Genomic DNA, 26,273 nt, shown 5'->3' with positions numbered 1-26,273 from the left:
ATTGTGAAAAGTTAACAAGAGAGTAAATCTTAAAATTCTCATCACAAGAAAAGCAATTTGTAACTTTGTATGATGACAAGACTTGTGGTGATCACTTTACGATGTATACAGATATATGAATTATTATGTTGTACATGTGAAACTACAATTACATGCCAATTTTACTGCAAAAAATAAATTTAAAAAGATAAAGAGTAGACGTGTGGATATCAATTAGGACTTTCTCATCTAGGAGAGAGAGAAGATTGAAATTTGAACTCACATTCTGACCATGAAGAAGATGTCATTATGACTCAGTGAAAAATTGCACATGAAAGTTGAGGTAGTGGGAAATATCAAGGAAAACATGGAGAATCTAACTACACAAATACATACATAGATTATGATGCATCCAGTATGATAGACTTTGGAGGACATCCCATTTCGGGAAAAAAACTGTATTTCAGTTTTAGACTTTTGGAGGTTAAGTTGACTTTGAAATAAAGTGGAGATCAGGTAGACCACGGAATGTATGCTCCTGGAGCTCATAGGAGAGCTCTAGCTGGAGATATTGACAAATAATGATATTTGAAACCATGGACGTGAATGAGTTTATCTAAGGGGAGAGTAAAGAGTAAGAAAAAATAGAAGAGAACTGACCTAGTTCAGACTCTTAAAAAATTATGACATTTAAAGGCCATGTGCAGAAGTCTAGAAGTGACTATTAATGTATGAATGTGCTGCTTAATGTGTTTAGTACAGTATGGTTGGAGAATGGGTCAAGTGGGAATTTACATGGGAGTGTATGGAGAGCAGATCATTTGGGTTCAAAATGTGGGAAGCCTGGAAGGCTATGTATGCCAAGTTCGGATTTCATGCTAGGCAAAGTGGGGAGCTGTGAGTGAGCTTTGAAGGGAAACTGGTAAAAGGATCAAATTTGCATTTTAGGCAAATTATTCTGGCAGTGATATATAAGATAGATTAACAGTTTGGGAGGTTGGAGACACTGGAATATAAATTAAGAAACTATTATAATCCCACAGTGGTTGTGAGAATGGAAAATAGGGGATCTGAAAAATATAGAGTAGTATACTTAATAGGAGAGTCAAATTGGGCTCTGAAATCAAGATGACTTGGAGAATAGTGGTGCTATTAAACAAGATTGGAAACATGCAATGAAAAGTAGGTCTGGAGATACAAGGAGACAGTTATTGGATATGTTAAATTTCATGTGCTAACCCATCCAGCAGATAGCTGGAACAGGGAGTGTGGAGCTCAGGAGAGAAATTGAGGCCAGTACTATAAATTTAAGAGTCTGCACAAGATTCTTTGCTGAAGACATGAATTTGGATGAAAACTATCAGAAAGCTGAGCTTTATTTTTATGGGGCAGGAGGAGGAAGTAGACAGATTGAGAACTGAGGACATTTTGTATCTTCAACAACCAGAGAGTAGAGTGATTCAGGAGTAGGTGGTCAATAATGCCAAATGCCATAGATGGGGGAAGAGAAAATGAGCTTACTACGTATGCTGTTGGATCTTGTGCTTAAAAGTTACTGATAACCTTTGAATAATCAGTTTCAAAGAATAACCCTTAAACTACCAGTTCCAAAATGGTGGAGGCTAGTTGCAATAGGTTTAAGAGAGAAATGAGGAAAAACAGTCAGGAAGAAATGTATCTGCATTTCCATTACTCATATTTTGTAATTTTTATTGTTTTTCTGGCCCCGGTGACCATTTAATCAAAAAAGATTGTTGTTTTAAAACTATTTATGAAGTGTTATATAAATGTGACTGTGTTTTTTTAAAGTAGCTTAAATTTTTATCACATACCTCATAGTTCAATGCTAAAGTCTTTTGTTCAGTGAAGTTTTATGACTATACCAGCAGGCTGGTCTTAGGTTATTTTATTTTGTGTTTTCTAAAGAATAAAAAAAGTTTTCAATCGCATCAGTCTATTTTTTGTATGATGAAGCGATCTGGCTCTAATCTATCTAGAGATAATTAAGATATTGGCATAAAACTATAATTAGCTAGTATAAATTTAAATGAGTTTGTCTACCTAAGCAAATGTTTTACAGTCCAATATAAAGTACAAAGTGCTGCCATGCTTTCTGTTCCCAATTAGATACAGTCTTCCGGTCGAGTTTTACAAATTGCCAGAGCCCTGATGGAAGATGCTGGCAGATACACATGTGTGGCCACCAATGCGGCCGGAGAAGCACAACAGCACCTTCAGCTACATGTGCATGGTAATGTCGTTCCCATGTCTTAACAAAAGAATATTTCTATGACTTTTTCTTTTAACACGATGACTCATTTTTACTGAATTACAGTATAAAAGAAACAAGTGTTTACTTTAGTCTATATTAAAAAACTAGGTTTTTTTTTTACATTATTGTAATTATAATTGCTCATATTAAGATAGTTTGTCAGTTATCAATTAAGAAAAAATTTTAACATTTATTCATTTTGGAGAGACAGACAGAGCATGAGTGGGGCAGGGGCAGAGAAAGAGGGAGACAGAATCTGAAGCAGGCTCCAGGCTCTGAGCTGTCAGCATGGAGCCCGACACGTGGCTTGAACTCATGAACTGTGAGATCATGACCTGAGCCAAAGTCAGATGCTTAACCAACTGAGCCCCCAGGCACCTCTGTCACGGTATCAGTTAAGATATTCAGGTTGTCAAATAGGATGTGCTAGAGTTCATAAATAAATATCCTACTGTGTGCTTTTAATTATTTGAACTCTGTTAACTAATAACGTTGTACACATAACTTTTATCGTAAAGACAGAGATGCAGGATTGTGCCTTAGTATTTTCTGTGATTTTCTTTCCTGCCTATAAGAGGGATTTTGTAAGTAGAAGCTAGCCTTGACTGAGGATCTTCTCTCATGTTTTTGAAAAAGTCTGGGTGGCCATGGAATACCCTCTGAATATTATAGCTTCACAATAAACTTGAAAGAATAGTTGACCTTGAATGTGAGACTTCAGATCTCTGGAGTCTCATCAGAAAAGGTCAAGAATCGTAGTTTTGGACTTTCCTAATTCAGCTAAATATATTTGCAGAGAGCTATCCAAGATCTCCATTTATACTTTATTCACTTTCTCTAGTCTGAGTGATTGTTTGTTAAATCCTTTATTCATTCATTTCATTTATTCTTCATTCATTCATTCATTCATTCATATATTCACTCTGCATTTACTGAGCAATTTAACTGAGAAGGATGCCCTAGCATCTAGCTTGATTCCAGGTACATTTTTAGTAGGCAGTCAATAAATACTTAAGAAATGAAAAAGTAAATAGTAAGTGAATGAAAAAAATTTAAATTGGACACTGAATTCTTCTAATCTGCTTTACATATTTTATTTAAATCAATCAGTTAAAACATTCAGATCATCAATTCCCTAAATGTTTCTAATAAACCCATTTATTTTCCCCCTTTCCCTAAATACGATCACCTAACTTATGGATGTCATATGCACAGACTATGTTCCTTAACAAGGCCTTTATTTCTTCATTTAGCAATTAACTTAAAGACCAATATCTAACTATAACAGTCTTGGAATTGGTTTGCCATGCTTAAGGGTTTGGGAACAGGCTGACCCTGCTCTCCCTTAAGTTGCCTCGCATTTACCTCGTTCCCCACAAGGGCTTTGTCTCTTCCTAGTGCTCTACATCAGCTGTCTCCAGCACATGCTGAAACTTCCACCTCCATCTAAGAGTGTGGTGTGGGCGGCCTTGCTCTCCTTTCCCCATTTTCGTACCCTCAGACTCCCCCTCTCCTCTTCCTACAAGCTGTTTATCTTCTCCGTTCCAGCAGTTTCTGTCTTTGTCTCCATTGTTGCCTAAAAGGAAACAGGTAGGTGGGCTAGCATGATGTGTTGGCAATTATCTCAGGCACTGGAGTCAGGCCAATTGTGGTTTAAAGTCTATGCCAACCATGATCTATGTAACCTTGAGCAAACCATTTAATTTCTCAGAGTATCTGACTTGCAGAGTGCGTTTGAGGTTTTGAGGTATTAGATGTAAAATACCTCCCACTTTTACTCTCTCGGGTGTTATCAAAAAGAAAGATGTTTTTGTTCTCTAGACTAGATTAAAATACTTAAATGAAGAATAGAATGTATGTCTCGAGAGCTGGGAAAAACAAAACTTCAGCATTCGGGGCTCCCAAACTTTAGTGTTTGTAAAAATCATATGTATTGCGGGTTAAAAATACAGCTTCCTGGGCCCAGTTTCAGATGTCCCCAAACAACATCTCTGATGCAAGTGGTCTGTATGCCATTACCCAGAGAAACATTGGCCCAGACTCTAAAAACTTGCTTAGAGATTTACTAATGTAGTCAAGAATGATTGAAAACCAGAGTTCATGAAAGAAATCAAGGATTCCATAAAATATAAAGCAACAACAGAAGGAAAAACATCAATACCTAAGAAAACATAAGTATATAAACCTACAGTCTGAATATGTTAACAAAATATATGTTAGCAAGGATTGCAATTAGGATACATGCATGCATGGAAAATCATCAGGCAGAGCGGCAGCAAGCTGGAAGACATCTGAGTTAATGTGAGAAGAAAAAGAAACAGAAGGTTAGTCATTGTAAGTATGTATTAAAAGCTACCAAGCTGGATGGAGCATACAAAACGATCTTTTTGATACAAATCACAAATGGAATAGAGGTAAGGTACAGCTCATCAATCTGAAAAGGAGAATAAATGATGAAGTGGACTTCTAATCTAATATTGATTGTGATCCACCTGGCAGGAAGTAGTTGGTTACTGTCCAGAAATCAGGACAGAAAGCTGACATATCATCTTGGTACTCTCGACAGCGATGTCCCATTGGATGCAAAGGACTCCAAACTTGATTCTGTCCTCTTCAATACTTGTATTAATAACTTCAGTGAGGGTGGGAGATGTTAACAAAAAGTGTAGGAATTTCTAAAGGATTAGTTGGCCATAGATTTGAAAAATATCTCAGAAGTTAAAATAGCAAGTTAATCTGATGTGAAAAACTACATACAAATAGGGTGGGAGAAGAGTGGCTTACAGACTCCACACATTGAAATACTGGAGATATCCATGGCTTTCCATAATTAATGTAGACATGTGCATTCAATTTCATAATAAAGTTAATAATCTTAGAAGTCAGTACTAGAAATAGTATGAACAAGAAAGGAAATCGCCCTATTATACTCTTGCTCTCTGAATGCTTCTGAAGTATTATATCTAATCTTGGTGCTATATATTAAGAGGGACATTGAAAAATCTATAGAGAAACAACTATCATTTAATTTAGTATTTTAAGTGATTGATTTAACCAGTCTTACAGTTGCTTTCTAAGTGAGCATTTGTTTTAGTCCTAATCTTTATTTATGGGGTAACACATTCAGTGAATGAGCATTTACTGTGATTGTCATCCAAAACTACTCAACCCTAAGAACCTCAGCTTTCCAACTGTTTAATATTTCCCTTTCTTATAAAAAAGATTGTAGATTCCTTCATTCTCCTCAAGCATGGGAAAACATGTTTTCAAAAGGTGAAGTAAGGGTGGATGCTCTCCTGGACTAGAAGATTATGTCATGATCATGAGGAACATTCTTGTGATCCCCTAGGTTTCTTAGGGGGAGTTATGTCTTTTATAGAAGGCAGAGACTCTCAGTAGGTGGTCCTTTTTGATCATCAAAGTTTCATAATTCTGAAAGTTCTAATTCTCTAGACCAAACTATGAAATTTTATCTAAACCTCAGATATCTGCCAAGTGAGACAGATGTTTCCACAAACAGATGATTTCTTGGGGTCTGATGGCTCAGGCATTCATTACATCTGTACTTAATTATATCCTAGGAAAGATTAACCAAGGTGAAGCACCCAGAAGTGGCATGTTATGGTTAACAGCATGGGTTTTTAATTTGTGTCCCTCTACTGCCAAGTAATATCATGAGGACAGTAGGCTTAGATGTTAAGTTTTTAGATCTGTTTTCTCATCTGTAAAATGGAAAGAATAATGATAGTGTAATTGGGGAGGTTGTTACGAGGATTAAATGAAAGCCTGCATGTGCTTACAACTACAAGCTTACCCTGGTGCCTGGTTTCTAATTATTATCTGTAAATAGCAACTTACCAACTGTTTTGGCCAAATGCATATTTGGCTTTTGGCCCTTCTCACAGCACCAACATTTCAACAAATATATCTGAAGTTCCACTGCCTTTACTGTTGGCCAGGAACCATCCTGGGTCTGTATTAGCTGTCTGGTGAAAACATTAGTAGAGCACCCATTAATTTAATTTTATTATTTTAAAGTATTTGCTTGGCTAACATCTGCTAACACCCACTTTAAAAAGGTTCCTCTATCATTTCTGTGTTTTGGTTAATAGCTCACTTGTGACCTAAAGGAGACTTGGGAATGTTGTGAGGAACTTTTTTTTTTCTTTTTTAATGGATAACTTGAGTTTAGCACTCTAGTATTTTCTCAGTATAAATAAATTTATTACTCACTATATCATAATTCTGGCTATTAGGTGGGATTAACTCAGTTTTTTATTAGTTATGTATTAAATTGAATTTAACCAGGATTTGAAAAAGTCAATTCATGCCTGTAATTAAAGTCATAAGTAAAATCTAGCCCATGATATATTCAGAAGAAGGTATTGTGGGTTTGGCATGATAATGCACACGCAGCTTTTGGAGGAAGGAGAATAGAGAAAAAGTCAACAAGTTGAATGGAATTCAACCTCCTGTTTAGAGTATGCAGACATCTTACCTCCTGCTTGGAGTATACAGACGTCTTACTGTTAACATAACATACTATTTATCTTATGAATTTCTTTTTATTCTTCTAATTTTTTTTAATGTTCATTTATTTTTGAGAGAAAGACCAAGACAGAATGCGAGCGGGGGAGGGGCAGAGAGAGAGGGAGACACAGAATCCCAAGCAGGCTCCAGGCTCTGAGCTGTTAGCACAGAGTCTAACATGGGGCATGAACCCACGAGCTGTGAGATCATGACCTGAGCCCAAGTCGGATCCTCTAACCCACTGAGCCACCCAGGTGCCCCATGAATGTTTCTGTCTAAAACAGTGTTCACCTAAATTCAAAATTGTAAGATGATTCCTTAAATGCTAGAAGGGAATTATGCGTATATCACATCTTCTTTATCCATTTATCCGTTGTTGGACACTTAAGATTGTTTCCGTGTCTTGCCTATTGTGAATAATGCTGTAGTGAGCATGAAAGTGCAGATATCTCTTTGAGATACTATTTCATTTCCTTCAAATATATACCCAGAAGTGGGATTGCTCAATCATATGGTAGTTCTATTTGTAATTTTTTGAGGAACATCCATGCTGGTCTCCAATTGGCTATACCAATTTCCATTCCCACCAATAGTGTACAAGGGTTTCTTTTTCTCCACATCTTCAACAACACTTATTATCTCTTGATTTTTTATAATAATCATTCTAACACACATGAGGTGATATCTCATTGTGGATTTGATTTGCATTTCCCTGATGATAAGTGATGTTGAGCACATTTTCATGTACCTATTGGTCACTTCTTAGTCTTCCTTGGAAAAATGTCTTATTTAGGTCCTTTGCCCATTATTTAATTATTTTGGATTTTTTGCTATTGAGTTGTATAAGTTTCTTGCTTGCTGGCTAGCTGGCTGGCTTGCTCCCTTCCCTTCCCTTCCCTTCCCTTCCCTTCCCTTCCCTTCCCTTCCCTTCCCTTCCCTTCCCTTCCCTTTCCAGAGCTAGAGGGAAAGAGAGTGAGCAGGGAAGAGGGAGAGGGGGAAGGAGAATCCTTAGCAGACTCTATGCCCAGCATGGAGCCCAGTACATGGCTCGATTTCATGACTGCTGAGATTGTGACCTGAGCTAAAATCAAGAGACAGACGCTTAACCAACGGAGCCACCCAGGCACCCCATATCAGTTTCTTATGTATTTCAGATATTACTCCCTTTTCAGATATATGGTTTCCAAAAGTTTTCTTGCATTTAGTGCATTGCCTTTTCATTTCATATAGCCTCCCTGGTTTTTGTTTGTCTACTGTTTGCATCGTTTTTCTTTGCTATGCAGAAGATTTTTAGTTGCTGTAGTCCCACTTGTTTATTTTGCTTTTGTTGTTTGTACCTTTGGTGTCATATCCAAGAAATCATTGCTAAAGCAAATGTTAAGTACACTTTACCCTATGTTTTCTTCTAGGAGTTTTGTGGTTTCAGGTCTTACATTTATGGCTTTAATCCATTTCAAGTTAATTTTTGAGTACCACACTGTCTTGATTACACTGATTGATTTTCATATGTCAAACCAACCCTGCCTTCCTAGTATTAGTCCCTCTTGGTTATGGTGCTTAATTGGTTTTATATGTTGCTGGATTCACCTTACTAGTATTTTGTTGATTATTTTTATGTCTTTATTCATAAAGGATGTTGGTCTGTAGTGTCCTTTATTCACTTTCTCTGTCTGGTTTTGTTATCATGGTACAACTGGCCTCTTAGAGTGATTTGAGATGTGTTCCCTCTCTGCTCTATTTTGAAAGAGTTTGTGAAGTAATTTTCCTTAAATGTTTGGTTGCAGGACTTTATTACTAATGTAATTTTTAAGTTTTGCACATCTATTCAGATTTTCTACTTTTTCTTGAGCCAGTTTTAGTAATTTGTGACTTTGTATAAACCGTATATTTCATCTAGATTATCTAATTTGTTGGCACACACTGGTTTATAATATTCCCTTATAGTCCTCTTTAATTCTGTATGGTTGATCCTCTTTCATTTCTAATTGTAGTAATTTCATCTTCTCTCTTTATGTTTTGTCATGGTCAGCCTATCTAAAATTTTGTCCATATTGTTGATCTTTTCAAAATACCAGGTTTTAGTTTTGTTGATATCTCTTTCATCTTTTTATTGTCTATTTAATTTATTTGTACCCTAATCTTTATTTTTTTTTCCTTCCTTCTGCTTGTTTGGATTACTTTACTCTCTTTTTTCTGGTTTCTTAAGATGGAATATTAAGTTATTGGTTTGAGATCTGTTTGTAATGCAGTTGTTTATGGCTACACATTTTACTCCAAGCATTGCTTTATGTGTATCCCATAAGTTTTGGTATGTTATCATTTTATTTTCATGTTTTCAGAGTTTTATCAAGTACCCCATATTATTTTTTAATATAATTTATTGACAAATTGGTTTCCATACAACACTCAGTGCTCATCCCAACACGTGCCCTCCTCAATCCCATATGATTTTTTTGATCACTTAGCTACTTAAGAGTGTGTTGCTTAATTTCCACATATCTGTGAATTTCTTAAGTCTTCTCTTATCATTGATACTTAATTTTGTTCCACTGTGGTTGCAGAACATACTTTGTATGATTTTTTGTCTTCCAAGATTTTATTTAATCCAAATTAGTTAAAATATAGTGTAGTATTGGTTTCAGGGTACTTTATATGATGTTAAGCCTTTTGAATGTATTGAGACTTGTTTTAAAGTCTAACATGGTCCATCCTTGAGAATGTTACAAATGCATTTAAGAAGAATGTGTATTCTTCTGTTATTGCATGGACTGTTCCATGTGTGTTTGTGGTTTATACTGTTGTTCAGGTCTTCCATTAGTTGTTAATTTCCTGTTCAGTTCTATCCGTTATTGAAACTGAAATAATGATGCCTTCAATTATTTATTATTGAATTACCTGTTTCTCCTTTTGATTCTAAAAATTTTTGTTCCATGTGTCTTGAGATTCTGTTGTTATGTAAATGTATAGTTATAATTGTTATATTTTTTTAATGTGTTAAGACTCAGTATCATTTAAAATTACCCTATTTTGTTGCTAGTAATGATTTTTGTTTTGAAGTCCATTTTGTTTGATATTGATATAGTCTCCCTGGTTTTTGTTTGTCTGCTGTTTGCATCGTTTATCTTTTTATGTCCTTTCACTTTCAACCTATTTGTATCTTTGACTCAAAAGTGTGTCTCTTGTAGACAACATACAGTTGGGTCATATTTTTGTTTTTTTTGTTTTAAATCCATTCTGCTAGTCTGTGCCTTTTGAGTAGTATTTAATCCATTTACATTTAATGTAATTACTGACATGATAGAGTGTATAGTCTACCATGCTATGTGTTTTTTATATGTATTATGTTATTTTGGTTTTTATGTTTCTCCATTACTGCCTTTTTTATTAAATAGATATTTCCTTATGTACCATTTTATTTCTCTTGTTTCTTTTACTGTATTTTTTTGAGTTTATTTTTAGTGATTACCTTGGGGATTACAATTAGCTTCTTAATTAACAATATTATACTTTGGATTAAAACCAATTTAATTTCAATAGTATAAAGAGTTTTGCTGCTTTATAACTCTCTTCCCTTTTCCCTCTTTTGTGCTATTCGTGCCACACAAATTACACCTTTATTCCTCATGACCCCATCAATACAGACTTATAATTATTGACTTATGCTGTTGTCTTTTATTTTTTATTAAAAAAAATTTTGGGGCGCCTGGGTGGCTCAGTCGGTTAAGCGTCCGACTTCGGCTCAGGTCACGATCTTGCGGTATGTGAGTTCGAGCCCCGCATCGGGCTCTGTGCTGACAGCTCAGAGCCTGGAGCCCGTTTCAGATTCTGTGTCTCCCCCTCTCTCTGACCCTCCCCCGTTCATGCTCTGTCTCTCTCTGTCTCAAAAATAAATAAATGTTAAAAAAAAAAAATTTAAAAAAAATTTTTTTAATGTTTGTTTATTTTTGAGAGACAGCAAGAGATAGAGTGTGAGCAAGGGAGGGGAAGAGAGAAGGAGACACAGAATTCAAAGCAGGCTCCAGGCTCTGAGCTGTCAGCACAAAACCTGACATGGGGCTCGAACTCATGAACTGTGAGATATGACCTGAGCTGAAGTCAGACACCTAACCAACTGAGCCACCCAGGCACCCCTATGCTGTTGTCTTTTAAATCAGAGAGGAGAAAAAATAGTTTTGCTCAAAATACACAGTTTTACTGTTTTTATTATTAGTTACATCTACTAGTGCTCTTTTATTTTTTCATGTGTATTAGAGTTACTATTTATTTGTAGCCTGAAGGACTCTCTGCAGTATTTCTTGTGAGGCTGGAGACTAGCAATGAATGCTCTGGTTTTTTTTTTTTATTTCCATGAATGTTTTAATTTCTCCTTCTGAAGGATAGTTTTGCTTAAGATAGAATTCTTTGTTGATAGTCTTTTTCTTTCCTCACTCTTAATAAGTCGCCCAGTGCTTTGTGGCCTCCATTTTTTTAAATGAAAAATCAACTATTGGATTTATTGAGAATTCCTGTATATGATAAATCACTTCTCCATTTTGCTGCTCTTAAGATTGTCTCTTTTTTTTATGATATATCCAAGTTGGAATTTGTTAAACTTCTTTAAAGTTGAAGTTTGTTGAACTTCTTAAATGTGTACATTAATGTTTTCCCTCAAATTTGGGAAGGTTTCAACCACCTTCATTTCTTCAAATGTTCTTTCTACACTTTCTCTCCTCTCCTTTGGGACTTACATTATGCATAATATTTGATGGTGGCCCATAACCCTCAGGCTCTGTTCTGTTGATTTTTCTTTGTTCTTTTTTTCTTTCTGCTTCTAAACTTGGATAATCTCAATTGATCTCTCTTTAAGTTACTGACTCTTTCTTCTTCCAGCTCAAATATTGCACTTTAAAATTTCAGACTTTCTATTTGGTTCTTTCTACAATTTCCAGTTCTTAGTTGATACTCCCAGTTTAGTGAAACATCATTCTCCTACTTTCCTTTAGATCTTTAAACGTGGTTTCTTTTAGCTCTTGGAATGTACTTAAAATAGCTGAGTTAAAGTCTTTGTCTAGGGGTGCCTGTTAAGTGTCGTACTCTTGATTTCAGCTTAGGTCATGATCTCACAATTTGTGGGATCGAGCCCTGCATCAGGCTCTGTGCTGACAGCATGAGCCTGCTTGGAAGTCTCTCTTTCCCTCTCTCTCTGCCATCCCCTGCTCACATTCCCTCTCCCTCTCTCTATCTTAAAATAAATAAATAAACATTAAAAAAAATAAAGTCTTTGTCTAAGAAGTTCAACACCTGGGCCTCCTCATGGACATTTTCTCTTGACTGCTTCTTTTCTTGTGCATGGACCATGCTGTCTTATTTCTTTGCATGTTCCATAATTTTGTGTTGAAAAGTAGACATTTTAAATAATATAATGTGGCATAAAAAGATGCAGAGCATCACTAATCATAAGGGAAAAGCAAATCAAAACTACAATGAGATGGGATGCCTGAGTGGCTTAGGTAGTTAAGTGTCTGCCTCTTGGTTTCAGCTCAGGTGATGATCTTGCAGTTTGTGAGTTTGAGCCCTGCATCAGGCTCTGCACTCTGGATGCAGATCCTGCTTTGGATCCTCTGTATCCCATTCTCTCTGCCCATCCCTCACTTGTTCTCTCTCTCTCTCTCTCTCTCTCTCTCTCTCTCTCTTTCTCTCTCTCTCTCTCTCTCTCTCTGTCTCTCTCAAAAATTAATAAACATTTTAAAAAACTTCAATGAGATATCACCTCACACCTGTCAGAATGGCTAAAGTAAAAAAGACAAGCAAGTGTTGGTAAAGATGTGGAGAGAAAGGAACACTCATGCACTGTTGGTGGGAATGCAAACTAGTGCAACCACTGTGGAAAACAGTATGGAGGTTCCTCAAAAACTTAAAAATAGAATTATCTTCTGACCCAGTAATTCTACTATTGGGTATTTACCCAAAGAATACCAAAACACTAAATCAAAAAGATATATGCACTCCTATGTTTACTGCAGCATTACTTATAATAGCCAAATTATGAAAGCAACCTAAGTGTCCACTGATAGATGAATGAATAAAGAAAAGGTTTTATACACACACACACACACACACACACACACATACGTACACATATGTGTGTATGTGTGTACCCACATATATATATAATGGAATATTAGCCATAAAAAAGAATGAAGTCTGGCCATTTGCAACAATATGGGTGGATCTAGAGAGTATAACGCTAAGTGAAATAGTCAGAGAAAGACAAATACCATATGATTTCACTCATATGTGGAATTTAAGAAACAAAACAAATTAACAGAAAAAAGAGATAAGCAAAGAAAACAAACAAAAACAAAGCAGACTTAATAGAGAACAAACTGATGGTTACCAGAGGGTAGGGGGATGGGTGAAGGGGATTAAGAGAATACTTACCATGATGAGCAATGAGTAATGTATAGAAGTATTGAATTACCATATTGTACACTTGAAACTAATATAACACTAAACATTAAATATACTAGAATTAAAAAATTTAGAAAAATAATATAATGTGGCAATTTTGGAAGTCATATTCTCTTCTTTCCATAATTAGTGTTATTGTTGTCACTGTTGTTGCTGGGTTTTTTTGTTTGCATCTTCTGTTTTTTTTATTTAGTGAATAGGTAGAATACTGGTACCCCCCAAAATGTTCACATCCTACTCCTAGAACCTGTGAATATGTTAGGTAACATGCAAAGAGGAATTAAGAATACAAATGGAATTAAAGTTGTTAATCAACTGACCTCAAAATAGGGAGATTACCCTGGATTATCCAGGGTACCCAGTGTGATCAGAAGGACATTAAAAGTGGAAGAGGGAGGCAGGACTTCACAGTGATAGGATGAGAGGGTCTTATGAGTCTGCCCCACATCTCCATTGCTGATTTTGAAGATGGAAGGCAGGAGGGTGAAAACCAAAGAATGTAAGTGTCCTCTCTAAATTGGAAAAGACAAGGAAATAGATTCTCCTCTGCAGCTTACAGAAAGGAATTGCGCCCTTTTGAGACATTTGTTTTAACCTGGTGAGACTGTGTTGTACTTCTCACCCATAGAACTGTAAGATAATAAATTTGTATTGTTAAACTATCAAGTTTGAGGCAATTTGTTGTGAAAGCAAAAGGAAACTAATATGGTAAGTTTTCTCAACAATTCCTGTGAAATCTGTTTTTACAGACTTTAACATGCCCCTGGGGAAAAGGCTGCACTGAGCAAACTGAACCTGCTGAATAAAGACAAGTCCTTTGAGTGTGGATTTCCAGGGAAGGGCCAAATAGGTCAAACAGTGCCAGTTTTCTAGGAATGGTGCCCTTAGGTAGTTCCAAACCCATTCTGCTTCTTTCAGTATCTGCTGCTTTTTTCACCGTGTTTGCTAGGTTATTTGTTTTCAAGATTACTGCTGAGCTGGGGAGAGAGTGTTGGGAATAGAGGGAGATAAAATGCCATGAAACTCACTGTTCTTAATGAGATTTAGCTTTTTTTCTTGAATAAACACTTCTTGGATTGTTGCAAGTCTTTGGTTAATTTCCAGAGTTCTGAAAAAGTTGATTTTGACAAATTTTCCAGTGTTCTTGTTTCTTTTATGGAGGAGTGGATTTTCAGAGTTCTTTGCCATTCTTGCTGACGTCTAATCTTTTTCCTTTAAGTTCTCTAGGGGAGTGAAAAATAGCCAACCTACTCCATAGCTCTTGCATTTCTTATTCTTACCATAATGTTTTATTGCAGCAGCTACATAGTCTGTCAAAGCCTTCAGTGATCACTTCAGTCCAGAAGGCTTCAAGTGAGTATTTAAATAACTGTTTTGAAGGAATGTGCCATGGACTAACTATTTTTCCTTTTGTTGGAAAAGTCAGATAGCCCTATTTAAAGGTTTTTGTCCTTAAATACAGTATCATTCTTCTGAATTCAGTGCAGAGAACAGAAACATTCTAGGCTTTCAAACAGGAAGGGTTAACGCATTAAATTAAGTGGATACAGATATAAAGGAAGAGTGGGTTGTAGGCTTTCCCTTTAGGAACAACCTCCAGAAATACAGAGATCTGACCCACCAAGACATTTACCCCTTGAGGACAGATTTTATTTTAAATTTGTTGAAAATCAGCTTTTGTTGTTTTTGCTTATTTTCTTTGGTGCTCTCTTCTGCTTTCATTTTTATTGTTTCTCTCTCCCTGACTTCTTTTGGTTTATTTTATTGGATTCCCGGTTGAATGTGCTTACAACATTTATTTTTATTATTTCTTAGTTTTTAAATATATTCATTGGAGGCTTTAGGATTTCCTTTGAGTACTATACTCTACAGCTAGGTGACATCCTATATGTTTTAATTATAATCAATCTCATATTTTATTTTTTTGTAATCATATACTTTTATCTTGATTTTTTCTTTAATGAAGTTATCCTCCTGTAAAGAGCTTTATATTTTTGTTTTTGACCTCTACTTATTTTTATTATAGTTTATTAAATTGTAGTTATAAATGCCTTATTGAGATTCTGTGGCCTAATATACAGTCAGTTTTGAAAATATTCTATTGGCATTTGAGAAATGTATATTTCTTGTTAACTATAAATGCACCTACACACACATATGCACATACAATCTGGATGGGTAATATTATTTTTCAAACTCTTTAAAACTTAATTTTTATTTCACTATAGTCAATTCCTAAGAAAGTGCACTAAAATATGCTCCTTTTAGATTTTTCAAAATTGTCCTGCTTTTTAACAAATTTTGCTTTGTTATTCAATGCATATAGCATTGCCATTAAAATGGACTCTTTGTTTCTTGTGACCTGTCAAGCAAAAGAAAGCAGGTAGCTTTATTATATTTGATGCTTTTTGCTTAGGATACCAGTTTGTTAGAAACTGATATGATCCTGCTTTCCTAGTACACCTTTGCCCAACTCTTTACTGTTAGCATTTTTGTGGGTTTTTTATTTATGCTCTTTATCCACTTGGACTTTTTTTATTAAAGAAAATAGCATTAACCCACAAATGTGTTAACTCTTTGTCTATTGTACAAAGAAAATCAGTTCATTCACATTTATGCTCTTGATTCACATATTTGATTTTATTTCTTCCATCTTATTTAGTTCTAATAATTTTTCTTGTTTTCCTTTCTCCTTTTCCTCTTCTGTTTTTAATAGATTAATGAATAGATGGAGTGGGGTTGAAGGGTTCCAGTGCACTGAATAAGTTTAGCAAATCTTTAAAATGTAGTTTTTATATAAACTTCAGATACTAACTTACATTTACAGCATCTTCTCACAATAAGATAAGACCTCTAGTTTACTTGTGAGTTTTTCATCCTGGCGTCATTCCTATATTACCTGAGATCGTGTAGGAAACATAGGGCATTGCTATTCTATGTTGTTATTCCTTTTATACTATGCCTCTTGGACTTTCCAAATTCCTACTTTATTATATGCACACTGAATCGTAAAGTAGCATTATCTGTGATGTTTAAAATTTAAAATAGGTGTGCCTGGGTGGCTCAGTCATTTAAACATTGGACTTTGGATTTCACCTCAGGTCTTAATCTCACGGTTTGTGAGATCGAGTCCTGTGTTCGGCTCTGTGCTGACAGTGTGGAGTCAGCTTGGGATTCTCCCTCTCTCTCTCTCTCTCTCTCTCTGCTTCTCCCTCACTTATGCATGCTCACTCTCTCTCAAAATAAACATTTTTTAAAAGTTAAAATTAAAAATATAGTTTTCTATTTTATTTTACTAACAATTTAATTATAACTTTTATATCAAAAGAAAAAACTGCGATACACCAAAAAAAGACTCTTAATTTTTCTGAAATGCTTTAAGATTATACTCTACAAAGATAAAGTCAGATATTTTGAGAAATAGATTTCCCTTTCACTGGAAGAGTTCAAATGGGATAGCTTACTTCTTGTTAAAGGCAATTCATCATCAGACTAATCAGGTTAATTGGAATAGAAAAATAGTCCTTTAGCTTTCTTTGCTACCCTGCTAATCTATAATTCTGAGGATTTTCCTATTTGCGCACAGAGGAATGGATGATCCTAAAAACTTATTGAGATCTTTTTTTTTTAATCCTGTTCTCCAATTCTACTTAATAGTATACTTGACTTTTATTCCAAGTATATCAGTATATGTATGTGAAAGGAAGAAAGGAATGATAATTTCCACCGAACAAATAGTTTTTGTTTAAATAGCCTACTTATGTGAATTAATTATGTTTGGGCGTCTTGCAGAACCGCCTAGCCTGGAGGATGCAGGGAAGATGTTGAATGAGACGGTGGTGCTGAACAACCCCATTCAGTTGGAGTGCAAGGCAGCTGGCAACCCCTTGCCCGGTAGGTTTACCTGTGGAGTCTCTGACATTTTAAGATTTCTGGGAAAAGCTAAACCTGTTTATGAGCACCATATAGCAATTACTAATAAAGGAAAGATTATAGGATACATTCTAAGGGTAAAGCATTGATAAGGATATCAGGAGGTGGATGATATTTTTGAATTTTCATTGCTTCTAACTCTATGAAATAATTTACCCATTTGAACAAGGTAGTAATATGGGAATAATTAATCCTCTTATTGCCCTTACTGTGGCCACAAAACTCACAATGGTATTTTTTATACATTTATGTTGGAAAATATTTGTTTTCTCTAGTTCAAATTGATTATAATAATCAGTCATTTGATGAGACTATTATTTTGTTGATTCTCATCACTAGTAAGTTATCAATATGAATCAAGAATAATATAATTTTTAGGTTAATGGTATATATAGTCTTTGGTTTTGATAAAATGCATAGACAAAATTTTTTATTGATAAGAGAAGTATAAACAACAAAAAGAAATAGAACTGGTTAAAAGTTTGCTATCAAACAATACTGATATATTAGAGATAATAAAAAGAGTATTTGTTTTATAATTTCATTTTCAGGACTCTTATATTAGTTTGGCTATTCATGTTTTTCTTAGGGTTACCTCCTCTTCAAAACCAATCCTAAAGAGATTCTTAAACTGTTTAAATTTGAATGACAAGCAAAAGACTAAAGCAATTATTAGTATTTTGGTTAAGCTCCAATTTAGTGGTATCAAGCTTTTAAAAGAAAGCTTTCTCTCTTTTTCCTCTTACAGCTATTACATGGTATAAAGATAATCGTCCACTCTCGGGGTCCACCAGTGTGACTTTCTTGAACAGAGGACAGATCATTGATATTGAAAGTGCCCAGATTGCTGATGCTGGTATATATAAATGTGTGGCCATCAACTCAGCTGGAGCTACAGAGTTATTTTACAGTCTACAGGTCCATGGTTAGTGCCACTTCCCCTAGATTCACACTGGAGTAAAAACACATTCAAAATGATTAAGTGCTTCTATAAAACTTTAGCATAAATATTTAACATAGTGTGTTTTGCTATCTTTCTAAAGGTGCAGTGTTCTAAAACTGATGAATGTTTTCATTTCCTGATTCCTATTAAAATTCTCTAGTTTCACATGCTGTTGAGCTTAAGATTGCTTCTATATATTCAATGTAATCCCAATCAAAATAGCACCAGCATTCTTCTCTGAGCTAAAACAAACAATCCTAAAGTTTAAATGGAACCACAGAAGACCCTGAATAACCAAAGTCATGTTGAAAAAGGAAACCAAAGCTGGAGGCATCATAATCCCAGACTTTAGCCTGTACTACAAAGCTGTAATCATCAAGACAGTATGGTATTGGCCCAAAAACAGACACATAGACCAATGGAATAGAATAGAGAACCCAAATTGGACCCACAAATGTATAGCCAACTAATCTTTGACCAACCAGCAAAGAGTATCCAATGGAAACAGTCTCCTGAGCAAATGGTGCTGGGAGAGCTGGACAGCAACATGCAGAAGAATGAAACTGGACCACTTTCTTAACACCATACACAAAAATAAATTAAAATGGATGAAAGACCTAAATGTGAGACAGGAAACCATCAAAATCCTAGAGGAGAAAACAGGCAACAATCTCTCTGACCTCAGCCACAGCAACTTCTTAATTGACATGTCTCCGAAGGCAAGGGAAATAAAGGCAAAAAATGAACTATGGGGCCTCATCAAGATAAAAAGCTTCTGCACAGCAGGGAAACAATCAACAAAACTAAAAGGCAACCGATGGAATGGGAGAAGCTGTTTGTAAAAGACATATTGGATAAAGGGTTAGTATCAAAAATCTATAAAGAACTTACCAAACTCAACACCTGAAAAACAAATAATCCAGTGAAGAAATAGACAGAAGGCATGAATAGACACTTTTCCAAAGAAGACATCTGGATGGCTAATACACATATGAGAAAATGTTCAACATCACTCATCATTAGGGAAATACAAATCAAAACCACACTGAGATACCACCTCACACCAGTCCAAGTGGCTAAAATGAACAACTCAGGAAACAACAGGTATTGGCTAGGATGTGGAAAAAGGGGAGCCCTCTTTCACTGTTGGTGAGAATGCAAACTGGTGCAACCACTCTGGAAAACAGTGTGGAGATTCCTCAAAAAATTAAGAATAGAACTACCCTATAACCCAGGAGTAGCACTACTAGAAATTTATACAAAGGATACAGGAGTGCTGATTCATAGGGGCACATGTACCCCAATGTTAATAGCAGCATTATCAACAATAGACAAATTATGGAAAGAGCCCAAATGTCCATCAACTAATGAATGGCTAAAGAAGATGTAGCATATAGAGACAATGGAATACTACTCGGCGATGAAAAAGAGTGGAATCTTGCCATTTGCAACAATGTGGATGGAACTGGAGGGTATTATGCTCAGTGAAATAAGTCAGTCGGAGAAAGACAGATACCATATGTTTTCACTCATATGTGGAATTTGAAAAACTCAACAGAAGACCATAATGGAAGGGAAGGAAAAATAAGTTATAAACAAAGAGGGAGGCAAACCATAAGAGACTCTTAAATACAGAGAACCAACTGAGGGCTGATGGGGGTTGGGAGTATGGGGTTGGGGAAAATGGGAGATGGGCATTTAGAAGGGCATGTGTTGGGATGAGCAATGGGTGTTGAATGTAAGGGATGAATCATGGGAATCTACTCCTGAAGCCATGACTACACTGTATACACTGTATATTTAGCTAACTTGACAATAAATTATTAAAATTAAAAAAATTAGATGAACTGTTGAAATAGTCATCAATGATCTTATCAACTTATGGCAATAACCTTATTTGTAAATATTGTCTATCAAAATCATGGGTTTTGGCCAAAGAAAGATTTCAAATTATTATCTCTAATAATGCTTTTAAGACAACAAGGTAGTCATAGATACAGTGGAGGAAGACACACACACACACACACACACACACACACACACACACACGGAAATCAAGAAATAAAAACACTCTGCTGTTAAAAACTGGATTTCCTAAGCAAAGTAGCTTTCCTCAATTGTAAATATTGATAATTGCACTACTTACCTCAAAGGATAGCTATAAATAGAATCTCAAAATAATGTGAAAGAACTCACCAAAACAAAACAAAACAAAACAAAGCCACCAAAAACCCACATGTGAAAATACAACTATAGACATTATATATACTTTTAATTATTTTGAGGTGAAATATTCTGTAATGTTAACATAACTTCCTTTTATTTATTTTTTATTTCTTTTCAGTGCCCCCATCGATTTCTGGCAGCAGTAACATGGTGGCAGTGGTGGTTAATAACCTGGTGAGGTTAGAATGTGAAGCCAGAGGTATCCCTGCCCCAAGTCTGACCTGGTTGAAAGATGGCAGCCCTGTCTCTAGTTTCACTAATGGGATACAGGTACTCTTTGTTATTTCTTAAGGGCAATCTACCACCTGATTATTAAATACAGTACAAACAGGTAAAGCTATTAACCAGATTTGGAAAATACAAATTAACAATTGTTATCCAAAAACATACACATATATATACATCCATAAATACCATAGCCACACTTGGGATTTCTAAACAATTCTTTAAAACCCACTACATATAAGAATTCTTTTATTTCATATGTAGGTACTATATATTGACCATTTGTTTTAGCCTCTTTCTTTCTTTCTTTCTTTCTTTCTTTCTTTCTTTCTTTCTTTCTTTCTTTCTTTCTAAGTTCATTTATTTATTTTGGGAGAGAGAGTGCACAAGTATGGGAGGGGCAGAGAGAGAGATGGAGAATCCCAAGCAGGCTCCATGCTGTCTGCTTGGAGCCCAGCACAGAACGCAAACTCATGAGCCATGAGATCATGACCTGAGCCAAAACTAAGAGTCAGGTGCTTAACCGATTGAGCCACCCAGGCACCCCCATCTGTTTTACTTGCTTCCTACCTCCCCATCTCTATTCCCTGCCACCACCACAAAAGATACCTCGCACAAAGAAATGTTGATCAACAGGGGTGCCTGGGTGGTTTAGTCAGTTAAGCATCCAACTCTTGGTTTCAGCTCAAGTCATGATCTCACAGTTCATGGGTTTGAGCCCCGTGTCAGGCTCTGTACTGACAATGCAGAGCCTGCTTGAGACTCTCTCTCTTTCCCTCACTCTCTCTGCTCCTCCCCTTCTCTCTTTCTCTCTCAAAAAGAAAAATGTTGATCAACAGTAAAAACAGGAATTTCCTCATAAAATTTATATTTAAATGTTTGGAAATATTAATGAATTAGAGAGAGAACCATATAGACTGTATTTAATTTTACAAAAACATAAAATAATTAAGAAATACTAGAAAGGCAACATTGTAAGAAATGAAATTTGAGTCTGAGAAAGCATTTAAGTGCTTTACATTGACTCAAAATTAAAAATATAGAAGCATAAAATATAAAAATAAAAATATAAAGCCTGGGTGGCTCACTTGGTTAAGTGTCTGACTCTTGATTTCAGACCAAGTCATGATCTCACAGTCATTAGATTGAGCCCCATGTTGAGCTCTGCACTGACAGTGAGGAGCCTGCGTGGGATATTCTTTCTCTCTCTCTCTCTCTCTCTCTCTGCCCCTCTCCGCCCCTCTCCCACTCTTGTGGGCATTCTCTTTCTCTCTCTCAAAATAAATAAATGGACATTAAAAAATATATAGAAGCACATATATCTCATTTAAAGTATACTTTAGTTTTATTTTGCTTAGCAGGGAATTTAGTTCTCCCACCAATCTACTTCTTTAGCTTTTCTCAAAAATCCAATGCTTGCAGAATTTGGGACCATAAAAGACCCAGACTTGATGTCAATATTTTAGAAGTACCACTAGACTAATGGGTTAAAAAGCTATGAATATGACTAATTTATTTGGCTGCTATTTTGCTATTCATCGTAACTTCTTATTTATTCTACCCAAGAAAATTAGAAGGGAAATTAGCTCCTCTTGTTCTCACTTATTCTCATCTTTCTCCCCTGGTGGCTTTCTCTCTCTCTGTAGTCAGTATAGATGGGATTGGACTATCACTTGATCTTGTTTTCAGTGATTGCTAAGTTTGGTTCTGGCTTTTTTTTCACAGTCTTCTTTCAAAGATAGGATGGGAAGTAGATTTTACGATGGTTGCCCACTAAAAATAAAATAAAATAAATAAAATAAAATAAAATAAAATAAAATAAAATAAAATAAAATAAAATAAAATAAAATAAAATAAAATAAAATAAATCTGACAGGAAATAAAATAAAATAAAATAAATAAAATAAAAAATATCCAAGTGGAACTCTTTCCGGAGGCAAATGTCAATTGATCAACCTCAGAAAATAGGAGAATAAGGCTGTTTATGCATATGTTTCTCAGAGGGGCATGTTAGTTATTTATCTTTCTTATCATTGATAGGTTCTGTCTGGAGGCCGCATCCTAGCACTGACCAGCGCACAAATCAGTGATACCGGGAGATATACCTGCGTGGCAGTGAATGCTGCTGGGGAGAAACACAGGGACATTGACCTTAGAGTATATGGTGAGATATTTTAATAATTACTCCTGCTCTGATATAGATGTGTTTACTTCCTAAGATCATTGAGAAAGTTAAGGAAAGTTGTTGATAAAGAACTATGAGCAATAGAAATGATATCACAGTATCAACTCAAATCAAATTCTACCTTTCTGCCTTGTATTTCACTTTGACTGATTTTCCTTTCTTAAAGTTCTGAGAAATTAAGATAAGCATACATCCAGCATGCCGGGTATTGGTTTCACAGAATACTCTGAAGAACAGATGGCTATGGAAAGCAGCTTTGCAATTTGAAAGATAAAATCTCACTAAAGAAAGCGTCTGTTCAAGTAGCTCTCTTGATCCATTCTACTCAGCGCCTAGATTTTATTACTTTTAAGTTACAATCAGCATATTTTGTAGTCCATGCTATGTCTATGAATTAAAGGCTATTTGAAAAGCAAAAGTTAAACTAAGCATAAATTTAGATAAAATTCAAGTTTTTTCTACTTACGATGCAGCCATAAGGTACAAAAGGAAATGTCTAATTCTATCACAGCAAAAGTCCTCCTGCACAAAGTTTGGTCCTAATTGGGCTCCATCCATAAAATGTGCTTTTCATTCCACAATTTAGTTTACCTTTCCATTTAGAGCTGTTTTAGACTTTTTTCAGCGTCTTATTTGAATTATATTCCTTAGTCATGGAATAATGGAATTGTTTCTCTGTGCCCCCTCAAAGAGTATCTGGATTTTTTTTTCTATTTTAATTCCAGTATAATTCACGTAGTATTATATTAGTTTCAGGTGTACAATCCTAAGTCCTCCCTCACTTCCAAATAGTTCATTCCTATTCCAAATATATCACTTTTTTTTTTTTTTTTACCTTCAAACCATGTGGGTTGACTGCTCTTTATACATTTGCCAAAAGCAAATGTAATGATCACAAATAACTTATAAGTCATAGTTTTTTGATAGAAAAAAAAAAAAAGCCTTGTTACAGAATGGCTAACTTGTATGACAAATTGAGCTGGAAAGTCCCAGTTGGCCTTAGTAAACTATGTTCTCTCTTTTCTGTTGCTTCTGCAGTCGACGTGAGTCCACATTCTGCCTCCAGCTTTGCTGGTGCTGTGTGTTTGACATAACAGATGTGTCTAAAATGCCCAGGCCCAGGGAATCTACTTCTTCCTTAAATCTAACTGGGTCATTTTTATGTATTATGAAGAATTGGAATGCTGTCAATCTGAAACATCCTTAGAGAGTGATTCATTAATCAATCTAAGTATATGATCCAAAAGCTCCTGCAATCATTAGCGAGCAAGTGGAGGGATGACAAGAGTATTCTCTGAGTTTTAGTCAGCAGTGAAAATCTGGGAATGGCTCCTTCCGTTTCTACATTGGTTAATGTCAAAAGTGCTGGAGAGATGATAGAGAATTGGTATTTTCCAGGAGTCATAAAGACATGCATCACTATTTTTTACCATTTGCCAAGACATTTCCATGCCACCCTTTTGGTCTGAAAACTGGGACTTTTCCTCCGTTATAAAAGTCAGATGGCTAGCTAATATGTTTGAAAATGTGGACATGTATTCAGCATTTAAAATGTAGATGCAGGGGCACCTGGGTGGCTCAGTCCGTTGAGCGTCCGACTTCGGCTCAGGTCGTGATCTCGCGGTATGTGAGTTCGAGCCCCGCGTCGGGCTCTGTGCTAACAGCTCAGAGCCTGGAGCCTGCTTCCAATTCTGTGTCTCCCTCTCTTTCTGCCCCTCCCCCACTCATGCTCTGTCTCTCTCTCTCTCTCTGTGTCAAAAATAAACATTAAAAAAAGTGTAAAAAAATAATAAAATTTTTTTTAAAATGTAGATGCATAGCAAGCAAATAAAGAAATAAAGCCAGCAAGAAAGAATAAAACTGAAATTAGTTTCCAATCTGTCCTCCATTCTTAGCATTATCTCTATATATCGTATTCCTATAGTAGTATATATAGTAGTAACGTTGACAATCTCACGTCTCATTGGAGCCTAATGAAGGTCTATCCCCAGCAGTAAACCCCTTCAGATTTACATTGTAGATTGTGGGGGTGATAAGAAGAGTAGACAGTGGGTAAAAGAGCTTTCCCCACTCTTGTAACTACAAGAGTAGTTCATTAAAAAATTTTTCTCTAGTATAAAACCAGAATGGCGCTAAAACAAGAGAATTGGGTTTTTAAATGATTACGATTCCTGTAGTACCTTTTCTTTAAACCTAAGCTCAGAGAACTTTGATAGACATCACTTGTGCTCCAGCACCTGAACAAGTATAACCCTATAGCAGTGCTGATTTTGATAATTAAATGTAACAAGTTTAATGCATAGGATGAGAAACAGACATAATACACCCCTTCCTAAGCAGCACAACCACAAAGCTAAATAGGGATAACATCTAAGGAAGCTGAGGTCTAAAGGGCAGAAGCTTGTTCTCTTCTCAGACTAAACAAAAAGTTGGGAATGAAAAGACAGAAAATATAGATGAGTTTCAGTAATAGATACCCTCAGCTGTAATTAGATTTGCTTTAATTTATGTTCCTTAGGAAACAAATACGCTGTTGTTTTTGCATTTTTCCTCTCAATTTAAAAAAAATCTGGTTTCTTTTTGAACTTGATCCAACTCATTTAGCTATAAAGAAAAATAATTGGAAGAAAATATTTGGGAATAAATTACCATTCTGCTTTTGTGAATTATTTCTGACTTTTACTTCCACCAGCAGTCATAAAGAATTCACGTTCTTTTGTAAATTCTATAAATACTCTAAGATAAACATATTTTTATACGGTCATGGTACTTTTTTATGCACCGAGACCAGACTTTACCTGAAATGATTTCCAACCTGTTAAATTGGCTACTTTTTAAAGGGCTGTTTGTGCTAAGACTGATGAGCACATCTGTTTTCATAATACCTTAGAAAATGGCCAACTGTGCTGCTTTTGCTAATATGATAGCAGTTTTAATCTCAGACTGGTTGTATATCTTTTATCTAATGTGTCACATATTAAAAACAATCCCACTGTTTTCCATTCCCCATAGAATAAGCTTATCGAGAGCCAGATGTCTGTGTGTGCTTGAATTTAGCAAAGGTGCATCGAGAATCTCTGCACAAATGCTCTGTTACTCTACTCCAACTATTGCATGTGGCATTTCTTTGCATCATGGCATCAGTACCTTTGGGTTTAGCACAGGTCCTGCATCCAGAAATAGTACGAAAAAGTGGCCTTTAGTTTATATGCCTTTCCCTCTGTAGGAGACATGGTAGCAAAGAAACCTCCTGGTTGCAGAATCGCAGTGTTACTAGTCAAAACCTATCACGTTTGTTGTCGTTTTGCCACATGCCACAGTATCCAGCCCGAGATGATGGCACATGGACTATAGAGTAACGATCCTTACCACAAAAAACTTACTTCAATCAAAGCATTTGTTAAATCCCTCAGGATTCATTTCACTGCAGCTTAACCTTTCTTGTGAAAAAAAAAAAAAAATACTACAAATATGGTACGTTTCCTACAGTCCTGAATAATTAGGGGATTTAGTGAGAAATGGCCAAGGAA

The 26,273-nt window shown here is 35.6% G+C and overlaps 1 protein-coding gene across 1 annotated transcript in view; it reads left to right on the top strand.

The window, feature by feature from the left end:
- The window catches only part of HMCN1 (hemicentin 1), a 465,407-nt gene that overhangs the window by 283,624 nt on the left and 155,510 nt on the right, over positions 1–26,273 (top strand). The window contains exons 36-40 of the mRNA XM_042924627.1: positions 2,107–2,230; positions 17,024–17,125; positions 17,913–18,089; positions 20,452–20,603; positions 22,599–22,722. Coding sequence (XP_042780561.1) covers positions 2,107–2,230; positions 17,024–17,125; positions 17,913–18,089; positions 20,452–20,603; positions 22,599–22,722 — 679 coding nt within the window. The remainder of the gene's footprint in view (positions 1–2,106; positions 2,231–17,023; positions 17,126–17,912; positions 18,090–20,451; positions 20,604–22,598; positions 22,723–26,273) is intronic.

The sequence above is a fragment of the Panthera leo genome, chromosome F3 (assembly GCF_018350215.1).
Source record: "Panthera leo isolate Ple1 chromosome F3, P.leo_Ple1_pat1.1, whole genome shotgun sequence".
In the NCBI taxonomy this organism is placed as follows: domain Eukaryota; kingdom Metazoa; phylum Chordata; class Mammalia; order Carnivora; family Felidae; genus Panthera; species Panthera leo.
This window is presented reverse-complemented; position numbering and strand designations above follow the sequence as displayed.